We start from the raw sequence: 24,586 nt of genomic DNA, 5'->3' as shown, positions 1-24,586 counted from the left end.
GTGTACTTGGGAGGAGAAAAGACATTTTGTTTTTTCATAACGGCTCTTTGAGAGCTGGAGCTCAACCTCAGCACAAAGAACTGAAGAGATTCCTCTTAATTACCTCATCCTCACTCCAGACAAGCCCCTTATTCACAATGAGTTAGAACTCATTGAACATACTTATGGGCATTCAAACCAGAACATCTGTGCTGCGAACTATTGGTTTATGCCTTTCCTTGTGCACTTAAGACTAAATATGTGTGAGAAGCAAACAAAACAGAGGGAGATGACAAAAAAAGCACTCATGGGTTGATGAGACATATAAAGTGAAATACAAAGATAGAGAAAGGGAGATAGATGGAGAGGAATAGTGAATTAGAGAGAGGAAGAGTTGCAGGCAGATGGAAAGAGGGCTAGAGAAACAGAGACAGGAAAAGAGAAATGCAGAAGTAGAGAGAGATACAGCGATGAAGAGGATCTGATGAAGATAAACAGATGAAGAACTGGAGACAGGGAAAATGATGAAGAGAAAACATGGAGTGAGATGGAAAGATAGAGAAAGATATAGACACAAGATACAGAAGTGAAAAGCATACAAAGCAGAAGAGAAAAAGTGAACGAGACATGCAGTTCAAATGTGGAAGAAAGACACACAGAAGAAGAAAAACAGAATGGAAAAATGAGGGAGATGTGGGGGGGAAAAAATCAGAAAGAGAGAGAAAAATAACAAGTAAAAGTTAAGAATTTGGAAGAGAAGGAAGTTGAGAATTCCAGCTGGCCACTCCAACATTGAATTTAACTTCCTGATTATACACACCTGCCCAATTTGTTTGAAAAATGATCATTTTCTCTTAAAGCAGTGAGTAGAGGAGACTGGCAGAAGCCAGCTTGCCCAGTCTGTGGGGATAGATAGCGCTGTGAGCTGGCTCATCATTTTCTGTGGTGATGGAAAATTGAGATACCGGAGGTGGGATTCACAAAAATGTGACTGATCCGTAGACTGGGTTAGACATTTGCCTCTAAGTCAGACGGTCACGGGTTCAAGTCCCACTGCAGAGACTGAGCATGAAACCTAGGCTGACAGTTCAGTACAGCACAGTCTGGGGTGCCATATTTTTGATGAGATGTAGAAGATCGCAAGGTATTATCCCAAGAAGAGCATTCTCATTGGTATCCTGACCAATATTTAACCCTCAGTCAACATCATAAAACAGAGGATCTGAACATTTTTCTCATTGCTGTTTGTAGAACCTTGCTATGGACAAATTAGCTTTCACATTTCCTAGATTATAGCGACATTTCAAAATAACTTAATTGGCTATAAAACGTTTGGCAAATCCTGAGGTCATGAAAGGCACTATATAAATGCAAGATTTTCAAAACTTTCTATCTCTGGGGTTTGGGTTTGTGCCTAAAAGGATAGAAAGAATTCACATTTATATAATGCTTTTCATGACCAAAGCACAGCCCAAAGTGCTTTATAGTCAATGAAGTATGCTGGAAGTGCAGTTAATGTAGTATTGCAGCAGACAGCAAGGTCCCATGTACAGCAATGAGATAAGGATCAAAAAATCTGTTTTAATGATGATGATGGAGCGATAAATGTTGGCCAGGACACTTGGAGAATTCCACTTCTCTTCTTTGAGTAGCATCATGGGATCGTTTACGTTCACCTAAGCAGACACTTAGGATCTGGTAGATGTCACTGGAAAGGAAAATTGCAACACATGTCCAACAGGCGACTGAATTAATAGGCCTACTTTATATCCTCCATTTCCCTGCACAAGTAACTCTTCATATTCAAGAGAAAATACAAATAAGAGGAAAAGAAAAATAGTGAAAATTAGGAATTAATAAATGAAAATATATTACATTCCCCATTGTTACAAATCCTATTGACAATATAGTGCATGATACCCCTTGCTATGATATGTTGTGAGTAAAGTTTCTTCACTAATAAGGGGATATCAAATAAAGAACCATGAACTTGTAGCCTCTGCAACACAAGACCCTTTCCCAGCATGTTCTAATATCCCACTTCCTCTTCCTTTGTTGTCCTAAAGTTTCATGCTTCTCAAGGTGAGGCCTGGATAGAGCAGTTCCTATTTCAGTGAGTGTCATACACTCCCAGGTTAGGAAACAGTATAACCACATGCAGAGTAAAGGTTCCTTTACTATGCTCCTGGAACATGCCTCAGTCCCAAGCTCAGAAGATCACCCCTTACTGCACTTTCTCCATTTTTAACAGCAACCATCTTTCCCTCTCCCTCTCTCTCCTTCTCTCAGCCAGATTAGAACAGAGTTAAAGATGGGTTTAGGTCGATTAACTCTGGTTTTAAGTACAGAATCGGGCAGGAAGTTTGACACTGAGCTAGTTGTCCTTACTTGAGGAGGGATATATTTGCATTGGAAGCATTTCAGAGAAGGTTCAGTGGCCAGATTCCTGGGATGAAGGAGTTGTTTTATGAGGAAAGGTTGAGAAGGTTGAACCTACACTCATTGGGGTTTAGAAGAATGAGAGGTGAATTTATTGAAACATGTAAGATTCTGAGGGGGCTTGACAGATGCTGAGAAGATATTTCCTCTCGTGGAGAAATCTAAAACTAAGAGGCATGGTGTGAAAATAAGGGGTCTTCCACTCATACAGAGATGAGGAGGAATTTCTTCTCTCAAGAGTCATTAGTCTTTGGAATTCTCGCCTCCAGAGAGCAGCGGAGACTGGGCTATTGATTGGATTCAAGGCTGAATTAGACAGATTTTTGATTTACAAGGAGTCAAGGGTCATGGGGAGGCTGGCAGGAAAATGGAGTTGAGGCCATAATCAGATCAGCTATGATCTTATTGAATGGTGGAGCAGGCTCAATGGACTGAATGGCCTATTCCTGCTCCCACTTCTTATGATCTGACTGGAGTTTTGCAATATGATAGAGGCATGCTGAGTGTGCTTAGCAGGCTAACACAGAAGGTCTTTCTTTTAATGCATTCCCAGAATGTGGGCATCACTAGTAAGGCTGGCGTGCATTTCCCATTCCTAGTTGCCCTGAGAAAGTATGGGTGGGCCTTCTTCTACACTTGCTGTAGTCCTTGTCTTGAAGATCTTGCTTTCGTTCCCAAATGAACATTAGTGAACCCGTTGAATTTTTACAACAACCTGACAATTTCATGGTCATTTTTTATGATACCAGACTTTAAAAAATATTTCTATTTATTTTAAAATGGAATTCAAATTCTCAAACTGCTATGGTGGGATTTGAATGTTGTTCTCTGGATAATTAATCTAGGCCATTGGACTACTGGTCCACTGATATAACCACAATACTACCACAACCCCTAGTAGCAGCAGCGCAAAGAGAACATGGGTCACTCCTGTTCCCTGAACAAATAAACCAATTTATTTATATTTCCAAGGGCAGCAAACAGCAGACAGTAAGTGCCATGAACAGGAGTTGGGAAAACTGCTCATGTTATGGACCAACGGCTATTTAATAACTGAGATCAAGCTGCCTAAACCAATTTTTCATTTAGAACCCTTACAACTGTCCAATAGAGTGAGCTAGAATGACATTCATTCCCTCCTTTCTGGGCTGGATTTCAATACCACTCCCAGAGGCAATAGGCCAGCATTTCAACCATCTGTCCATCCAGTCTGAAGTTAACAAGGCATTTTTTTTAAATGTTAACGGTCTGTGAAACCAAATATTCAGATGTAGCTCAGTGACTCAACAGTGGAATAAGTAAACTTAAGAACTAGCCAGCTATATATGAATGTAACATTCAATCACAGTCTAGGGAGTGTTCAAGACAGGGTTTGAGAGAGGCTAGAGGCACCTTCAGTGTCAGAATGGGAAATATTAAGGCATTCCCTGAACTTGTAATTCCTAATTGAACTCAACGCGATGTCGACCTGATCATTTAATACAAAAGCAAATATTTCTCACACTGCTGACATTTCTCTTCAAACATTCTCCTTATTTCTCCTTGAGATGCTGAATAACGTTGGAATGCTTTCTTACCATTCTAAGGAATGGCAAACCATTCTTGGAATTTCTTTTAATTCCCTGACCCAAAGGTTCCAAGGCCAACAATCATTCTTCGTCTACTGAGATCAGCTGACTCACCACATGCTGAGGATCAAACCGGAGACCCTCCTGGTCAATGTGGCTCAGTACCAACCAAACCATCAGAGGAACTAGGAAATAAAAGGGGTCACATTGGACCTGGGCAGGAATGCAAAGCTGGGAGGTTTATCACATGACATCCTGCCCTAGTTTCCTGGCCCACCAATCCATACAACAAATGTTCAATATTAGGCAGTACAAAACCCACAATCCTCTGTCCCAGCCTAAGTCTCCACCCCCCCCCCACCCCCCCCCCCCCCCCACCCCCCGCCGAACTAATATCACTAAAATAGATTACCTGCTCATTTATTTAAATAATGTTTGTGTGAGCTTGCTGTTTGCAAAATGTCTCATTTCCTACATTAAAACAGTGATACTTCAATGAAGTACTTTTTTGATTGTGAAGTAGTTTGAGGTGGCCTGTGGTCATAGAGGTGTTATACAAGTTTTTTTTTAATGTGTCATTTGAAGGGAATAAAATGAGCACACAAAGGGTTATTTTAACTGCGTGGTGTCCTGGGCTGCATTGTGCAGGCAACTAACGGATGACACCACGATTTATTAATCTGTTAACTAAGACTAACGTCTTGAGCAAGATTGCATAGGTCTGGATGATGGGTGTATACAATGGACGATTTGCATGTTGGCATGTTTAGATCGTGACTTTACTACGAGTAACACAGGTCTGGAATGTTTTCCTCTCAGCAGATGTTGAATGTCTGAATAATTAATGGTCTCGAGCCCAATGCAGCATGTGGAATTCTGCTTCAAATCGCTCAGTGCCGACTTTCCTGTATTCTATAGTGAATTAAACCACTAGTTGAACTGGATCATGCAGTGTGTCAGAACTAGCAACAATACAATAGATGAAGGTCTTCTCTTGGTCGTTTCGGAGATGAGTAACTTGCATTTATATAGCACCTTTCACACCCTCAGGACTTCCCAAATTGCTTCACAGCCAGGGAAAAAACTTTGACATGCAGCCCCTGTTGTAACATAAGGGACAACGGAATGGTCCCACAAATGGCAATCAGATAAATGATCAGATAATGTGTTAGTAATGCTGGTTGAAATAAAGAACGAACAGACTTTTATAAAGAACCTCGCAAAGCCTCAGGACATTTCAGATCACTTTATAACACAAATCATGAGGAAAAACATTGGCCAAGATACCAGAACTTCTCTGCTGTTCAAATAGTGCATGATATTTTACAAAGTCAGGACCTCTTCGATTCAACATCTCAACCAAACGACAGCACCTCCGACAGTGCAGCGCTCCCTTAGTAATCTGTTGAAGTATCAACTGAGATTATAGTCTCAGGGTTCAGGAGTGGGCCTTGGACCCATAATTTTCTGATTGAGCAATGAGAGTGCCCTTTCACGGAGCCAAACTGTGACTCACAGCACAGCTGCTCACAAAGCCAAGCAATAGGTCAAACTGCCAAATGCAGTGGCCCTGTTCTCCCAATGGGATTAGATGACACAAATGAGTTCAGGAGGCTCGTGCAGCATTATTTAAAAAAAAAGTTAATGTAGTTTTTCTGTTCATTATTTTAAAGGAGACCGATGCTTTTATTTGAATAGTGGACAAAGGGATTTCATGGAGAGGCGTTGGAAGTGTTTATTAATATCATCAGTCACTATTTCAAGAAAAAGCACATCTTGCTGCATTTAACATTACCCACCATGGCCTGACCTAGCAAGTGAGGATATTATGCTCATAAGTGAAGAAAGACTTACATGACGGGAAAGAATGGTGGGCCTTCTAAGGACTCCAAATGTGGTACTGAGCGATATAACTACAATTTGCGTTTATATATTGCCTTTAAAGTAATAAAATGTCTCAAGGAGCTTCACAGGAACATTATCAGACATAAAATGTACCGAGCCAAAGAAGCAAAGCTGAATGAGATAGGCTTTAAGGAACATCTTAAACAAGGTGAAGATGGAAAGAGATTTGGGGAGCGAATTCCAGAACTTACAGCCGAGCCAATGATGGGCTAAACGAAGTGAGGCTTGCAAAAAGGCCAGAAGAACACAGAGATCTTGAAGGGTTGCAGAGCCAGAGGAGATTATAGGGATAGGGAGGAAAGCGACCAAGGAGGGATCTGAACACAAGCCTAAACTTTTAAAATTGAGAATTTAGTGGATGAGGAAGCAAAGTTTATGAAGTGTGGAAGATGGGGGGCCAGCCAGGAGGGGATTCGGATAGTTTGGAGGTAATAAAAACATGAAGGAGAAAATAAGCCAGGAAGATGAGAGGTTCAACTCCAAGCCTACGCTGAATTAACTAAGGAGCACAGGCAAGCTTCTGTAAATGGCTCCGGTCTCCCAGACTAGAGAAGAGAAAAAAAAAAAATCAGCCTGGCTTGCTGTTTCTAATTACTATCCAGCATCCCCAGCTAGTAGGTGTGGATGCCTAATAAAGGCAGGGTGGGCTGTGATGCCTTCCATTAGCAAATAGCCCATTGACCCTCACTGTCTGCACTCCCACATGAAGGCTACCGAATGAGCTAATGGTATCAGCATGAGCCAGTGCTTTAGGAGAGGAAGGAAGAAAACTGGCTTGGCTAACATACAGAAAGGTGAGACATGGGCCTTTGCCCAAAATTCCCAGAACATAGGTCCATGAAATGCCCCACATGGAGTTGCTGAATGAAAGTACGTCATTGATGGGAAGGAGAGGGATGCAGAATACTTCTTATAATGAGAAACAGGGAAATGTCTGATTGTTAGCAATCATATTTAAAAACATTGAAATTCCACCAGCTAGTTAGCAGGTTCTTAATGAAGAAAAATGAAAATTCAAAGACGAATTTCACTCCCCAACTGTTATTCAAACAGGAGAGAGTAGGGCCCCTCAGTACTCCTTTCATACCTCTGGCCTTCAACGTCATCAAGGATATGAAGACCTCCAAGGTGTTCCTTCCAATAGGGCCTGGGATTGGTTTGTCTGCACAGCATCTCAGTTGAAGTGCAAGGGGTAACTCTGGTTCTGCAATCCTGCTGTAGCCCTGTTTCTCTTGTCTAGACCCCAGCCAGAGCTGGGAGTCTTGGGATGTAGAATCACCATCTGATGCCCTGTCCAACATCTGCCCCTCAAACAACACCACAGAAAACAGATGATCTGATCATTTCTCTCATCACTGTTTGTGAGACCCTGCTGTGTTCAAGTTGGCTGCTGTTTTCCAACGCTACAACGGTGACTATATGTCAAAAGTATTTCATTGGCTGTGAAGCACTTTGGGATATCCCGAGGACTTAAAAGGCACCATATAAATGCAAATTCTACCTTTCAACAGAGTATGGCATAAAAAAATTTTAAAAGAGGCGGAGGACAATATGTGTCTAATAAGGTGGGGCTTGCCAGTTTAAAGGAAATAAAACCCTTGCCCAGTTGTGGATCTTGTATTAGCATCATACACTTCCAAATCAGTTAATAGCTGGCAGGTATAAATCTCCTTACCTATATTGAAAATACATCTTAATTCCAACCTTACCTAACTTCAATGACAATCTCCTGGCCCACACCAGCATTCTTCAAGCCCAAGTCAGATTGCTGAAAGGTGATATTGTCCAAGGTGCTTCTATTAACTGGAAACTGAGTTACCATGGAACCCATATGAGACTGGGATGCATTAAGGTCCTGGCACCAGAGATGGAAGGCTTTGCATGTTGAATTGCATTTTCACTTTCCCTACACCTGATGGAGAACTTTATGCACTGGGGGCACATGTTAAGAATTTGGGGATGTGTAACTGAGTTTTCTGTGTTCACTCAAAGCACTGAATCAGTGTAGAAACTAAAATTTTTAGTCTAGATTAGAAGTTGGGCCCACTGGCCCCGGAATGAATGTGGAGGCTGCCGGGTGTGGAGGCGGGCTGGCCGGAATGCCTGCCTCCTGTGCTCTGACACTGTTGGACTTACAAAAAAACAAAACAAAGAACAAATCATAAAACATCTCTCAAGCCTTCATCCCTCCCCACATACTCCCCATGCCCCATCCATGCCAACCCATCCCATCTATTCACCCCCATGGCCCTTCCTAACCCCTATGTACCTCTACCCACCCTGATAGCCCCTCATAACCTCTAATTCCACCCTATGACCCTCTACCCAACCCCTATGGTCATAGAGTCACAGAGGTCTACAGTACAGAAAAAGGGCCTTTGGCCTATCGAGTCTGCAACGGTCAAACAAGTACGTAACTATTCTAATCTAATTTTCCAGCACTAGGCCCATAGCCATGGCATCGCAAGTGCACATCCAAATACTTCTTAAATGTTATGAGGGTATTTGCCTCTACCACCCTTTCAGGCTCTGGGTGAAAAAATTCTTCCTCACATCCCCTCTAAACCTCCTGTCCCTTACCTTAAATCTATGTCCCCTGGTTATTGATCCCACCACCAAGGGGAAAAGTTCCTTCCTGCCTACCCTATCTATGCCCCTCATAATTTTATACACCTTAATTAAGCCCCCCTCAATCTCCTCTGCTCAAGGGAAACTAACCCCAGTCTATCCAATCTCTCCTCATAACTAAAACTCTCCAGCCCAGGCAACATCCTGGTAAATCTCCTCTGCACTCTCTCTACATCCTTCCTATAATGTGGATTCCAGAACTGAACGCAATATTCTAGCTGTGGCCTAACCAGCATTTTATACAGTTCCAGCATAACCTCCTTGCTCTTATATTCAATGCCTCGACTAATAAAGGCAAGTATCCCATATGCCTTCTTAACCACCTTATCTACCTGTCCCGCTACCTTAAGGGACCGGTGGACATGCACACCAAGGTCCCTCTGATCCTCGGTACTTCTCAGAGTCTTACCATTCATCATGTATTCCCGTGCCTTGTTTGTCCTGCCCAAGTGCATCACCTCACACTTATCTGGATTAAATTCCATTTGCCACTCATCAGCGCATCTGACCGGCGAGTCTATATCCTCCTGTAATCTAAGGCTATCCTCCTCACTATTTACCAGCCCACCAATTTTTGTGTCATCCACGAACTTACTGATCAGTCCTCCGACATTCAAGTCTAAATCGCTTATATATACCACAAACATCAAGGGGCCCAACACCGATCCCTGTGCAACCTCACTGGACATAGGTATCCAGTCATAAAAACACCCCTCGACCATCACCCTCTGCTTCCTGCCACTCAGCCAATTCTGGATCCAATTTGCCAAAATGCCTTGGATCCCATGGGCTCTTACCTTCGTTATCAGTCTCCCATGCAGGACCTTATCAAAAGCCTTGCTGAAGTCCAAGCAGACTACGTGAAATGCATTGCCCTCATCTACACACCTGGTCACCTCTTCGAAAAATTCAATCAAATTGTCAGGCATGATCTCCCCTTAACAAAACCATGCTGACTGTCCTTGATTAATCCCTGCCTCTGCAAGTGTAGATTAATTCTGTCCCTCAGAATTGCTTCCAGTAGTTTCCCCACCAATGAGGTTAAACTGACTGGCCTGTAGTTGGTCCCTCATTTTCCAATGCTAACCTATGCCCCCACTCATCCCCATGGCCCTTTATAGCCTTTCTGACCACCCCCTATGGCCCTTCATGCTGCTTAATTATTGGATCTATACCTGCAGATTAATAGAATTTGCTCAATTTTGTTTTACAGCGAAGATAGGGGGAAAAATGTTATAATTTCTTAAAGTTAGGGATTGCCAGCTTGTGTGGGAGGGTCGTCAAGATCAAATGGACCAAGGCTCAGTGAAGTCAACAGCCTTTGCCTGATTCAAATGTTATACAGTAGATTTTTAACTTGGCATATAACTGGCATGGTCCATCAAGCACCAGTTAATGAAGCCGCCAAATGTTTACTTCATGCTGGCGGATTTCATAACAAGCAGACAATCTGTAACGCCAGCTTTACACCCATCAACAAGTTGAAAGTCTACCCAGCTGTTTCTCAGGCACAATATCTATCAGTCCCCTCTTGAACTTGTCAGTTCATAATCTGACAGTTAAAACTAAGCTGGTTAAAAATTACTTTAGGAAAACCTTTTACACAAAGAAAGAATTTGGATTTATATAATCACATTATCATACCTCAAAATGCTTCACAACCAAGAATGTGCCATTACTAGGCCGGGAGTTTCCTTGGAGCTGATTGCATTTACCATTCTGCTGTACTCCCAGTGCAGGTATAGTAGCAGAACAGCAGCAGCTCGAAGGAGATTCTCAGCCTACATAGAAGGCAGCAGGACAATTTTCACATAGACACAAGACAAGGAAATAGCTCGTTAGTCTGTTTTTGGCCAATGTGCTAAGCAAACTTCCTACTCAGCTTCCAGTTTTTGGTTCTTTCACATCTGCCTAAGCAGCAAGGGCATTCAGGAGGGTGAATTTAAACATGGAGCAGTAAACAACCACTCACTCCCCCACATCCTCACCCCACAGGCAGACACAAATACTAAGGACAGCACCTCTGACAATGCTATACTCCTTCACTAATGCATTGAAGTGGAGGCTTGGATTACATGCAGAAGTCCTGGAGTAAGATTGAACTCACAGCCTTCAAATTCAGAAGTTAGAATGCTATTGACAGAAATACTTAGATTCAGAAAGATAGAGCTGGCACAGCTAAATTAAATGCTGGAGCAGTCTTGATGGGCTGACCCCTATTCCAAATGGCACGATCTGCCCCGCCCTCTCCGTCTCCCTTCCTGTGGTCCACTGTTAAGATTTCTGGAATATATTACCATTTATCAGCTCATAATAAAAAAAAACAATTACATGTCTCAAGTTTTATTGGAATCAGATGTGCTCTTTAAAATGTAAAGGAATTTTTAAAAAAGAGATTTAAAAAAATGTAAACATCACAAGACAAATTTCTGGAATAACTGAAGGGCCACAGCTGAAGATCAGAACCAGCCTTTCTGAAAAATAGCCAAAAAGAAGCTTCAGAACTTTTGCCAGTTTAAAAAAAAGCATCACAGAGATCAAAGAATGTTCCAGCACAGAGAAAAGGCCATTCAGCCCATCGAGCTACCTGCTCTATCTCATGCAGCTTCTCACTATTGGATCTCCCGGGCACTGCTCGGGATAATCTAGATAACGTGCCACTTTATAAGGATGCCACATAGCATGCTCTATTTTCTTTATTCATTTATGGGATGTGACTATTGCTGGCAAGACTAGAATTGGCTGACCATCCTAAATTGCGCTTGAGAAGGTGATTCTGCAGTTTGTGTGGGGAAGGTACCCCTACGGTGCTGTTAGGGAGGGAGTTCTAGGATTTTGACGCAACAGCAATTAAGGAACTGTGATATATTTCCAAGTCAACACGGTGCATGGCATATTGAGGAAACTGTTTCAAAGCAGCTGCTGCTGCTCTTGTCCTTCCAGGCAGTAGAGGCGCCATGTTTGAGAGGTACTCTCGAAGAAGCCTTGGCAAGTTGCTGCAATTTATCTTGTAGATGGTTCACAATGCAGTCTTGGTGATGGAGGGATTACATGTTAAGGGTATCGATGGAGTGCCAATCAAGCAGGCTGCTTTGTCTTCAATGGTGTCGAGCTTTGAGTGGACAATATTCCATCACAATCCTGGCCTGTGCCTTGTCGATGGTGGAAAAGCTTTGGGGATTCAGGAGGTGAGCCACATGCCGCAGAATTCCCAGCCTCTGACGTACTCCTGTTACCACATTGTGTGTGTGTGTGTCTGGTCTAACTCAGCTTTTGATCAATGCTGACCCCCAAGGTATTGATGGTGAGAGATTGAGCAATGGTAATGTCATTGAATGTTATGGGGAGGTGGGTAAATTCTCTGTTGTTGGAGATGGTCATTGCCTGGTATTTGCATGGCAAAACTGTAACTTGCTACTTATCAGCCCAAGTCTGGATGTTGTCCTGGTTTTGGTGCATGCAGGACTTAACTGAGCAGTTGTGAATCAGCACCATGCAATCGTCAGTAAACATCCCCATCTCAGACCTTGTGATGGAAGGAAGGTCATTGATGAAGCAGCTGAAGATGGCTGGGCCTAAGGCACTACCCTGAGGTACTTATGCAGTGATGTACTGGGACTGAGATGATTGACCCCCAACAACCATCTTCCTTTATGCTAGGTATGACTCCAACCAGCAGAGAGTTTTCCACCTGATTCCCATTGACTCCAATTTTACTAGCAGCCTTTGATGTCACACTCAAGCCAAAAGGCATGTCAAGGGCAGTCACTCTCACCTCACCTCTGGGATCTAGCTCTTGTGTCCATGTTTGGATCCAGGTTGCAATGAGGTCTGGAGGTGAGAGATCTTGGCGTAATCCAAACTGAGCATCAGCGATCAGGTATTGGGAGTAAGTGCCACTTATTAGCACTGTTGACAACACCTTCCCATCACTTTGCCGATGATCAAGAGTAGACTGATGGCATGATAATTGACTGGATTGCATATGCCCTGCCTTTTGTGGACAGGGCATCACTGGGCAATTTTGCACTTTGTAATTGACTTAATTGCCAGTGTTGAAGCTGTGCTAGAACAGCTTCACAGGGCTACGTGGCATAACAGTCCTGTCCTTATAAAGCAGCACATTATCTGGATTATCCTGAACAATGCCACAGGAGATCCAATAGCAAGAAGCTGTGTGAGATAGAGCACGTAACTCGTGGGTGAAAGCAGCACATAAGCTCTGAACTGAAAAGCCTTTTCTCGGTGTTGAAACGTTCACTGATGTCTGTCCTGGGCCACAAGTCTTAAGCACTATAACCAAAGGTTGTTGCACCTTTATCAGTGGTTTTTTTCCCCTTCATTCACAGGATGTGGACATCACTGGCAAAGTCAGAATTTATTACCCATTTGCTGTATCCAGTGTGCTCAGCCATTTCTTGATATCACATGGAGTGAATTGAATTGGCTGAAGACTGGATTCTGTGATGCTGGAAACACAGGAGGAGAGAGAGAGATGGATCATTCGCTTGCCACTGATGGCTGTAAAAGCTGTGTCTTTTGCATTCATGTGATGAATTCCGCCACCATTGAGGATGGGGATGTTCATGGAGCTTCCTCCTCTGTTTAGTTGTTTAATTGTCCACCACTATTCATGACTGGATATCGCAGAACTGCAGAGCTTTGATCTGATCTGTTGGTTGTGCGATTGCTTAGTTCTGTCTGTAGTATGTTGCTTCTGCTATTTAGCATAAATGTAGCTCTGTGTTGTAGCTTTGCCAGGTTGCAACCTCATTTTTAGACACAACTGATGTTTCATCTGGCATGCTCTTTGATACATCTCATTGAGCTGGAGTTGTCCTCTGGCTTGCTGGTAATGATAACGTGAGGGATGTGCTGAGCAGGAGGTTACGGATTGTGATGATGTGCAATTTGCTGCTGCTGTTAGCCAACAGCACCTAATAGATGCCCAATTTTGAGCTGGTAGACCTGTTCTAAATCTATTACATTTATCATAGTGGTGGTGCCACACAACACGATGGAGGGTATCCTCCATGTGAAGTTGGGACTTCATCTCCACGAGAACTGTGCAGTGGTCACTGTTACCAATACTGCCATGGACAGATGCATCTGTGCAGGCAGATTGGCAAGAATAACATCAGGTAGGTTTCTTTCTCATGTTGGTTCTCTCACCCAGTCTGACAGACATGTCCTTCAGGACTCAGACAGTTGTGGTGATGTGGAACCAGTCTCAGCGATGAATATGAAAGTCCCCTGCCCAGAGTACATTCCATGCCCTTGCTGCCCTCAGTGCTTCTTCCAAGTGGTGTTTAACAAGGAGGCACACTGACTCATCAGTTGACCGAGGGCAGAAGGTGGTAATCCATGTTTGACTTGACACCATCACACTTCATGGGGCCCAGAGTCAATGCTGTGGACTCCCAGGGCCATTTCCTCTCACCTGTACACCACCCGACAGGGCATACCTAGGGATGGTGATGGAGAAGTCTGAGACATTAGCTAAAAGGTATGACTGAGTATGATTATGTAAAGCTGTTGCTTGGTTAGACTGTGGGACAGCTCTCCAAATTTTGGCACAAATCCCCAATGTTTACAGGATTGACTGGGCTGGGTGAGCCATTCTCGTCTGGTGCCTAGTTTGACATCAGGTGGTCACCTAGTTTAATTATTGTTTTAGTAGCGGCTTGGTACATCTGAGTGGCTTGTTTGGCTATTTCAGAGGGCAGTTAAAAGTCAGCCACATTGCTTTGGGTCTGGAGTCACATGTAGGCCAGACCAGGCAAGAGCAACAGATTTCCTTCACTGAAAGGCTTTAATGTACCAGGTGGGTTTTTATGACAATCCAGTAGTTTTATGATCACCATTTCTGAACTAGCTTTTTATTCTGCTGCTGGGACACAACAGTGTCTTAACCAGGCCTGTCACTATTAAGACCACAACATCTAATAGATTTCAACAGACACAATCAGAGGCCATTAATTGCTGCTCCTGAGGGACATTTGAAAATCAGGTGATTGTACATTCCCAACTCCTGGCCAGGCAATCCAGCATTGAATAGATTATATTCTTATTCAATTTTTTCTCTATACCTTTGACACATTGAAGTGTGCTATCTGGTGTGATATATGTAAATAAAAACATAGGAATTGCTAGACAAAAAAACAAAAAAAAAAATCACCATGCATCTAGCTTACCTTCTACCATCTTGGTAGTTGCATGATACAATGATAATGGAGTTTTTTTAACTAATCAGAGCAATCAATCAATCTCTATCAACTAGTCTACAGCTCGAATGTTATTAACTGCCTAGCAAGTTGGTGGTAATCCGAACAGTTTGTCTTTCAACTAGCTTCAGTCTTGTAAGGAGTGGAGGATCGGAAGCCTAGAAACAGGATTGTGCTCAAATCAGAGTGGAATCCCAGCATAGTACCCAATGAGGCTGAGGTAGGATCACAGGAAATTGCTGCACTGGACTTGTTTGTTTGTTACTGGTGAGCTGCAGGCACCAGTTAGGGCTTCAGAGACAGCTTGTCTATGATGGTGAGAGAGGCAGAAGAGCGGCTGGCTCAGACAAGGCAGAGGAATTAAGGTGGTTCTGAGGGGTGGTAATAGAGAGAGGTGAACAATGGGTGTCTTTGGTTCACAGTTTTAAATGCAGGGTAGGGAATAGCACCTCTGCTCCTTTCAATTCCACATTCTTTAATTCATTCTCAGGATGTGGGCATCATCAGCAATACTGACATTTACTGCCCATCTCTAGCTGTCTTTGAGAAAGTGGTGGTGGGTCTTCTTTGTGAGCCAGTGCAGGCCACTTGGTGAAGGTGCTCTCACAATGTGATTAGGTAGGAAGTTCCAAGATTTTAACCCAGCAACAATGAATAAACAGCAATACATGTCTAAGACAGGAATTTTTTAAAAAAACTTGCTTTAAAGGATAGCTAGTTAGATTGAATGCAAATCTGGCGATCCTGAATGCAGCAGGCCTGAAGCATGCAGTCGGTGTAAACCAGTTTCCAGTTTGGGTCCTAAAACAAGCATTTCAGCCCTTAATGATATTCAAGGTGGGGGACAAGGCATGTTTTAGATACCCCTTGGTAGGTTCTAGAGTATCTAACCAAAATGTCTTTCACCATGCCTCTGTAATATTCAGGAAGGTTAGACACCTAAATTAGAGCTATGCACCCAGTTTTCATCTGTCAAGCAGTGGGTACCAATCATGGATTCAGAGTCAGCTCGCCTAACCTGGGGGGAGATGGGCACAAGATTGGCTGGCTCAGACAAGACAGAGGAAATAAGGCGAGTGTGGACGGTGGTAGGCATAACGTGATCCAGTTTCTAGGCCAGGGTGTTTCTTTGTGTAGTCCTAGGATTTCTGCAGCTCTTCAGCTTGTCCACCTGAACTTTAGTGAGAGAACCCCTGCCACTGCACATATTCAACCTCTCCATGTCCTGCATCAATGTATTTGGTCTTTGTGTTGTTGTCTGTGTGCGTGGCCTGGGTTAAAAAAAGGAGGAAGGAGGTGATATTGAGCTGAATTCTAGTACAAGGAGTGGCAGAAAATTAGACAGGTGATCTACATACTGCACAGGAGCTGAGTTGAAAGTGCATGTCTGAGGGCTGGGGCTGTAATAGAAGAACCTACAACATTGGTCTAAATTTCTTCGAGCGGTTTGTTCCCAGTGTGGGAGCTGGAACTATTCCCTTTGCTTTTTTTTTCCCTCTGCCTAACCTAATGCATTTCTACTTTAGAATAGTCTCTTTACAAGTCCCACATTAGCATCAAAAAAAATCTTAAAAGCCATATTAGGTTCTCTCTACTACAAAGGCAAATAGCTTGGCAACTCTTGGGTTTTATTGAAGTCAGCTGCACATTGCAGAGTCCCACGGTGATATAGAAATCCAGGAGTGGCTATGCACCCCCTGTTTAAAGATGGAGTTAAGCATTCCAGAAAATCTTCCTAGAAAGTGTTTGGCAGTTTGTTTTTTTTCATTTGATGCGATGGCCCAACTCAACTCATGGACATAGAGGCCCACTGCTTACGCATTATATCACTGCAAAAGCAGCTGGTGTGCAGCTCACCACCCTTTGAGCAACAGTTAACAAGACCTTTTAATTCTTCTGGCACATAAAAGCATGACACAGAAGAAACAAATCCTGCTTTGGTGATTGTATCCTTTAACTGGTCTGAATACTAGGTCATAATAGTCAAATCAGAAGCAAACAGGAAGGGGCTAAGTGGGTGGTGCTCTTGCCTCAGAGTCAAAAGTTTGTCAGTTCAAGCCATACACTAGAACACAGAACCCAGGATGGCACATCAGTGCAGTTGTGAGGGGCTTTAACATTTTCAGAGTTGCTGGACGAGACATTACAAAAATCTTAAAAATCCCATAAGACCATTCGACGAAGAACAGAGAGTTCTTCTATTGTCTCAGCCAATGTTCCTCCCTCAAACAAAGCACAGACAGATTCCTTCAACATTTGTCTGATTACTGTTTGTGGGAATTGCTGCTACAGAGCAGCTCATTTGTTTATCTACATGTGTTTCAAAGGTAACTCAATGCAATAATTCTTACTATTATTAATCTTTGAGGCGTGTTCCATGCTGACAGGACTGGCATTTACCTCCCATCCTTAAATGCCATAAGCTTGTGGTGGTCCTCCTTCTTGAACTGCTGCAATCTTAGTGGTTTGTGTTACTACTTGATTGAATTCATTCATTTATCCTTTTTGTTATTTACTTTTTTTTGCATTTTGGGGTTTGTTTGTGTTTCCATGACTTTTCTGGGAGCTTATCATTCATTTTAAACACCTGAAATGTTAGGATGGGAATTCCTCTGGACTCTGAGGATGGTGAGGAGGTTTTATTGGAACAGAAGCAGGGTGTCTGTACTAGCTTGCCAGTCACCAAGTGTATGCTGCTGCAGACCTCAGCAGAGATATTTAAACAAGCCCAGGAAGAAGTGCCTTCACGTCACCAGGAAGGTCCTTTTCCAGCTCAGGGTAGAGCGCTGGGATTACATGCAAGCAGAAAAATATTCCGGCAAGATTTGAGGCAACGAACAGCAGTATGCCATTTATCCCCTCGAGCCTGAAATATCAGCCTAACTGATATGCTCACGTCCTGGAGCTGAGTGCAACTCAGAAGTAAGATTGCCACCAACTGACACAAGTTGAATGATAATGTTACTTTCAAGATCGTACTAACTCAATTCCCCTTCAAAAAAACCCCTTGATGTTGCCATCACTGGCGACCACTCACCTTGACACCAACGTTGGTATTGTGCAGATCAACACGTGCTCGTAAATCTTTGTTGGATTTCTTTTGTCCCATAAACTCCTTGACGAACTTGTTGCTGTACTTGAGGTTGTCCCCGCAGCCTCCCCACTGCCACGCTTCCCGGTTTTCTAAGTCAGGAGCTTCGTCACAGGTACATCGCTCCATCCGCCCAGCACTGCAAGCCTTGGCCAGGGCATGAGTCAATCCAGCGGAAGAGATGGCATACAGGAAAGCAGTCTCTTTAAAACCTGTGGGCGAAACAAAATTAATGAGTTTTTCTTGGCATAAAGTACAGGACTGAGGGTTTAAAACATAATGATAGAAGACAAAGAAAATCAAGAATGCTTGATTCAGCCTTGGTGTTTTAAAGCCAGAATTTTATAGGCGGAAAGGAAGATTGAGGGAAGTGAAGAGTTCTGGGAAAGAGCAAGTTTGAATTTCAAATGCCATGAATCTTCATTCACCTGGGTGTATATGTGCATAGATCATTGAAGGTGGCAGGACAGGTGGAGAGGGCAGTTAATAAAGTATATAGTATCCTGGGCTTTATTAATAGGGAGAAGGGAGATTATGTTGAATTTATATAAGACACTCGTTTGACCTCAGCTGGAATATTGTTTACAGCTCTGGGTGCCGCATTATAGGAAGCATTGGAAAGAGTGCAGAAGAGGTTTACAAGATTGGTTCCGGGGTTGAGAAACTTCAGCTATGAGGGTAGATTGGAGAGGTTGAGACTGTTCTCCTTGGAGAGAAGGCGGCTAAGAGGAGATTTGATAGAGATGTGAAAAATCATGAGGGGGTTGTGCAGAGTAGATAGGGAGAAGCTGTTCCAGCTTGTAAAAGGATCAAGAACGAGAGGGCACAGGTTTAAAGTGATTTGCGAAAGAAGCAAATGTGACGAGAGAAAAAGTTGTTTCACACAACAGGTGGTTCGGGTCTGGAATGCACTGCCTGGAAGTGTGGTGGAGGCAGGTTCAACTGAAGCATTCAAGAGGGCATTAGATGATTATTTGAATAGAAACAATGTGCAGGGCTACAGGGGAAAGGCAGGGCAGTGGCACTAGGTCATAATGCTCATTTGGAGAGCGGGTGTAGACATGATGGGCAGAATGGCCTCCTTCTGTGCCATTAAAATTCTATGATTCTGTGATTTCAAAAGGTGAGAATGAAGACTATGGAACACATGAGGAACTAGGTGACAATACTGAACAAATGCTGCACTGCCAGAGGTGTTCAATGGAGATATTCAATTGAATCCCCCTTTACCCTTTTAAGTGGATGTAAAAACTCCCCGGACAATATTTTGAAGAAGAGCAGAGGAGTTGACCCAGTGTTCTGACCAATATTTATTCCTCAACCATCGTCACCAAAGCAGATTATCCGATTGCTGTTCGTGGCAATTTGCTGTATGCAAATTGACTGCCAAATATCCTACACCTGTAACATCCTGAGATCATGTCAGAAGGGACCATAAGTTTATTGTAGATGGGAACCTGAGTGACTATGTACAATAGAGTTTCCAAATGGTGCGGATTCCCACATGTTCAATGTTACAGGTCTCAGCTGTGCTTCCAAGGGTGTGAGCAGAACCTAGACACAGGCTCTACCCAAACAGTGAAAAATGCCTGTGGTGGAATCACTGCAGGATACAGTTGGCCACCATCTGGCAGCCTGTTTCCCAGTGGCATTGGCAACACATCACTCATTTTAATGTAGACACTGCTTAAAGGGGAACAATTCACTTTCTTCTGTTATTGAACAACTCACGTGTATCTCAATATCAGTTCCTGGGCATGAACATTATTTAAATGAGCAAGTGATTAGATACGTTTCTTCCAGAAAACTACATTTTGCAAGACAGTATATGAATAATTTGAGACATGATATCTGTTAAGTATAGCATGTGTATAAGGAACATGTGACTCTGAACCTATGGAGCCTCCAGCTCCAATGCCCCTGGACTGTCACACTGAACTGGTTGCCTCCCCATACAGCATGATCAGCACCCTGCTGCCAGTAATTATTGGTGCCCTGGGAGATATCGCCCTTAATAGGGCCTTCATAATATTTAAACTGGCTGCCCACCTCCATTCAGTGGATAGTCAATCCTTGCCTGGTCCCACACTTCTCCGGCAGCAGGATTACAGGGGGAGCTGTCAAGAAGCAGCTCCTTGCTATTTTATCGAGCCCCACCCCTGCCTCCCAGCCCAGGACCTTGGGGCAGGGAAAATCCTAGCATGGCAATAGGCCACAACCTCACCCCCTTCTCTGACAAATTTAAGTTAGCCTGACCCTGGATAAGAAAGGATCATCCAGGATCAAGAGACTAACAGAGAGTGAGCACAAAGCCTACCCGATTGACTATAGAATGGGATACAAGATCCTGACTGAAGGAAATAGCACAGTCATGGAAGACCTGGAGGAGAGGCTAAAGATTATGGAGGCTGTGAGTCAGGAAGCCTATGAAGAGTGGGGTTAATGGAGGCCAGGATTTAGTGCAGGGTAGGTGGGATACCAGTTGCAGAGTTCTGGACAAGTTGAAGACAAATATAGCTTAAATCAAGGATACGGGTAAAAGCCAGAAACAGCAGGAAAGAGATGAGGTCAAAGGCCAGACATAAGGGACATCTGCAGGAATCAGTTAGTATCCTCGATCATTGCTTGAGTCTAAGAGAGCGATTAATTCCAACTTTTCTAAATTACAAGTTTGTCCTGGCTCGAGAATGAATAGAATAGTTCTAGGGATGAGGGACTTCAGTTACGTGGATAAATTGCAGAAACTGGGATTGTTCTCCTTACAGAAGGTTAAGAGGAGATTTGATAAAGTTGTTCAAAATCATGAATCGTCTAAACAGAGTGCATAGAAGGAAACAGTTCTCATTGGTTGAAGGAACAATAACCAGAGGACACAGATTTAAAGTGATTGACAAAAGAGCCAAGGGTGTGTAAGGAAAAGTGAGTGGTGGAGATCTGCCCGAGAGAGTGTGATGGAGACAGATTTAATCATGGCTTTCAAAAGGAAATTGGATAAACACCTGAAGGGAAAACATTAGTAGGATCATAGAGAAAAAGCCAGGGGGTGGGACTAACTAAACTGCACTTGCAGAGATCTAGCACAAATTCAATGGGCTGAATGCCCTCCTTCTGTGCTGTGAATATTCTATGATCCTTCACAGGTAGGTTCCCAAGGTAAGAGGGCAGCTTGTACCAGCCATTCAGCCCAGGCAAGTCCCTCTCAGGGAGTTCCCCAAGATACAAGGAACTGTGGACAAGTTTTAAAGGAAGAATTCACCCTGGTTTACACAACTGGGAATCTGTGCACAGGTAGGGATAAAACAAACAGCAGCCCTTTAACTATGGTAATTCATTGAGTGGAGGGAGAGATTGATAGAGGTAGTTAAATGAATGGCGTAATTAGTTACAACTTTCACCTCTGAGATCTAGGTTTAATGCAGCCCAAACTGATGGGTTGAAAGTCTCCTCTCTTGTCCCACCACATCCCCCACTCTCTCCCTCTTTTGGTTTATAAGGGATCATGGGCAGTTTCCAGACCAGTTGCTGGTGGGCATGAGTCCACAGCAACAAATTATTCATCAATCATTGCAAAAATTCCACTAAGTTGGCAGCCTTACTAAGTGAGGCCCCAAGAGATAGCTGTGCGGGAAATCGAAATGCCACAATGGTGCAGCAAGCATTGCTCCTCTGAGGTTTGAGAAGAGGCACACGGATGGGGCACTGTGGAACCATCTTGGCTCTGCCTTTATATAACTCAGTCTGGGAAAGTGGTGCCCAAAGGGAGACCTATGCCCTCCCTCCTTTTGTTTCTTCTGTGTACATCATTTGTTGAAGCTTTCCAAAAATATTATAAGATTAATGAGTAACTAACTGTCAAAACATAGAACCAACAGAAAATGGGGAGCCCAAGAGCGCAGTGTCCTTGATGTTCCCAGTTCTATATGACAAAAATTGTCTTGTCAACCGCACCATATCCTTGTACAAGGATACAAATCCTTAAACAAGCCTTAAAAGAGAGAGGGATGGAAATTTGACTCTGTAATGCCTGGGTTTTTGGTGTCGCGGGTGCTATCTTATATCCAAAATGGCATGCTCAGTATGCACACACACGTCTGGCCATTTTGGTAAGGGACAACCAAAAGGTGCATTTACCCATGACAAAAGCATGCTTTAGTCCAATAACATATGCAAATAAGGAACCTTAAGTCTGCTTTTGCTCCCTCATGAAACTTTGGATTGCCTAAGGCAGCCAGTACCAGAGCCAAGTGCCTCTGGTAAAGCCAGCACTAAGCAACACAGGATTCAAAAAGTAAGTACTCACCTTAACCACTGCTCCTGATTCCAACCATCAGGCCCACCCTGATCTCCTGGGCACTGGACCCCACTACCCTGGTTACATTCCGATCTCCAAGCCCCAAACCAATTGCACACCAAGGCCCAGCCATTCCTCCACCATACCCCTGCATACCATCCCCCATAATCACTTACTTGAACTTAGGCACACAAGCCTCTGAGGAATCCTGCCAATGTGGCATCTACATGATAATAATCGAGGTCCACGGCTGAAAATGCCACCCTCCTCGGGCTTTTCCATTCGAACATCGTTTATTTGCACGTTGTGGGCGAGGTGCCCCAAAATGATCGCTGCCGAATTTTTGGGCCGCAACGTTTAAGGGAACAGTGTAAAAACTTTTTAGCTAACCTGTGCTGTACCTGCCCAAGTCCTCAGTTCTCACATTGAATTATATCAGAGCAGAACACTGCGGACACTGCATTCCCTCACTACTGAAATTCCTCATTTGAGGAGAAAATCCCCCTTCACGCCCAAACAAAAAAAAAAATGCTGTATAACAATTACTGTCAACCATCTTACTGCTTGAACAATTAACATCTTCCCCACTGTTTTACCAGAGGTACTGATCCATTTAAAATACACAGCTTAATGCATCTGCTAGAATGCTGGAGCCAGATACTGGACATCATAACCATTATTTAATTTGATATTTGATTTTGGACAAGTCACAAGTTGTGGTGAGAGATTCTTTTATTCTTTGCACATGCTTTATTAAAGAGAAAGCAAAGTGTGCACAATTTAATTTTTAATTAGATGATATTGCATATGTGGAGTTTATCTGAAGTGTACAGCTTGCAGGAGTCATAGGCTCATAAATCAGCACGCTGCATGCCAGATGTGCTGTAATAAACCCATAACCTTTTCACTGGCAAAGCAATTGAAAATGGAAAAAATAATTACAGTCAAATGTACTTGTCCTCTTGGACTAAAAATGCTATTTTAATTTCTCATATTAAAAAAAAAAGAAAAGTCAAGTTTAATCGTCGTCTAGATGGAAGAAACAGTTGAGGTCTGCCCCTTAGCCTCCTGATTATGGGTTCAAGTACCAAGGCTGCCTGATGCACTAATCTGCCAGTCAATTCCCATCTGGAAGTCTTCATCTGACTTTTTCCTCCGTCTGCCTTTTTCGGGAACCTCTGGTCACAATGAGCTTTACAAGTATCGACATGAAGAAATTCACCGCCTCAGTCTGATCTGTTTTGTTCTTTCCCCCCCTTTCATTTATTCCTGTGATGTGGGTGTTGTTGGCAGGGCCAGCATTTATTGCCCTGCACTAGTTGACCCGAGTTGGTGGTGATGGGCCACCTTTTGAATATTCACAGTGTAATGGTTTGATACAAAAGAGTGGCTTGCTAGATCATTTCAGAGGTAAAAGAGGCATGGGACTGGAGTCACATATCGAGCAGACCAGATAAGCACAGCAGGCATTCTTCCTTAAAATACATTAGTGAACCGTTGAGTTTTTACAAAAGTTAACAGCTACGTGATCACTTTTATGAATCAGCTTTTTACTTCCAAAATTTTAAAATTAGTGCAAAGTTCCAAACTGCCATAGTGGAATTTGAGCTACATTCTCTGGGTTAAAGTCCAATACCATAAGCACTCTCGCTGTCAGTCCATGTAAAGTGTGCCTCTTGTCCTTGCAAGTCTTTCATCTGCTGTGCTCATTCCCTGCTCAGTATTAGGGGTACCCTTTTTTCCATTCTCACTTTAGTTTCACTCACTTTGTTTCTCTTTCCTCGGGACTGATAATGCAGTCAAATATGTAGATAATGTGCCAGTGTTTTTGGGCTTAAGGATAATTAGATGTGGATGGCTGATGCCTGCTCCACTCTCCAGGAAAAGCAGGTGAATGCAGTAAGAAACATAGCCCTGTATATCAACTATGCTCATCAAGATCCCACATTTCATCCGAATTAGAGGCTTTCTGAAATGTGACTGAGTACCTTGAGTAATGTTGCAGACAATAAGCCACAGTTCAGTGGAGGCCCACACTACTTAACTCCTGGGTGAAGCTTTCCTTGTTAATCAGGGACCATCACCCTTCATTATTGGCTCTGTTGCCCTGTGCCCTTATGTAGTCAATTGTGTCCCATGGCACTGAAATATAAGCAAAAGTAAATAAAGCACCTTGGATTTCATTGTTGATGCTCTGGCCACAAATCCCTATGGCTCGACCATAAAAATATTTGAATGAGCTGATTTCACATTATTGTGCAAAGTCAGCTTGATTGAGCACTGTTGCCTCAAGTACCTGAGGAGCAGAAATCCTGGTGGCATTATAATGGGTCTGCATTATTCCCAATGTTATCTTTTTTATGCCCTTTCATTCTGCTGCTTTAGTCAATTTATCTTTTTCCTTGTTCTCTTTTTCCTCTCCTCGGTTTGTTCCCTGCTCTCTACATAGATGCACTTCCAA

At 43.2% G+C, this 24,586-nt stretch overlaps 1 protein-coding gene across 1 annotated transcript in view; it reads right to left on the bottom strand.

Moving 5' to 3' along the window:
- Nucleotides 1–24,586, bottom strand: part of wnt9a (wingless-type MMTV integration site family, member 9A) — a 97,057-nt gene that overhangs the window by 22,636 nt on the left and 49,835 nt on the right. Inside the window, exon 3 of the mRNA XM_078540893.1 lies at nucleotides 17,781–18,046. Coding sequence (XP_078397019.1) covers nucleotides 17,781–18,046 — 266 coding nt within the window. The remainder of the gene's footprint in view (nucleotides 1–17,780; nucleotides 18,047–24,586) is intronic.

The sequence above is a fragment of the Cetorhinus maximus genome, chromosome 4 (genome assembly GCF_964194155.1).
Source record: "Cetorhinus maximus chromosome 4, sCetMax3.hap1.1, whole genome shotgun sequence".
NCBI lineage: Eukaryota > Metazoa > Chordata > Chondrichthyes > Lamniformes > Cetorhinidae > Cetorhinus > Cetorhinus maximus.
This window is presented reverse-complemented; position numbering and strand designations above follow the sequence as displayed.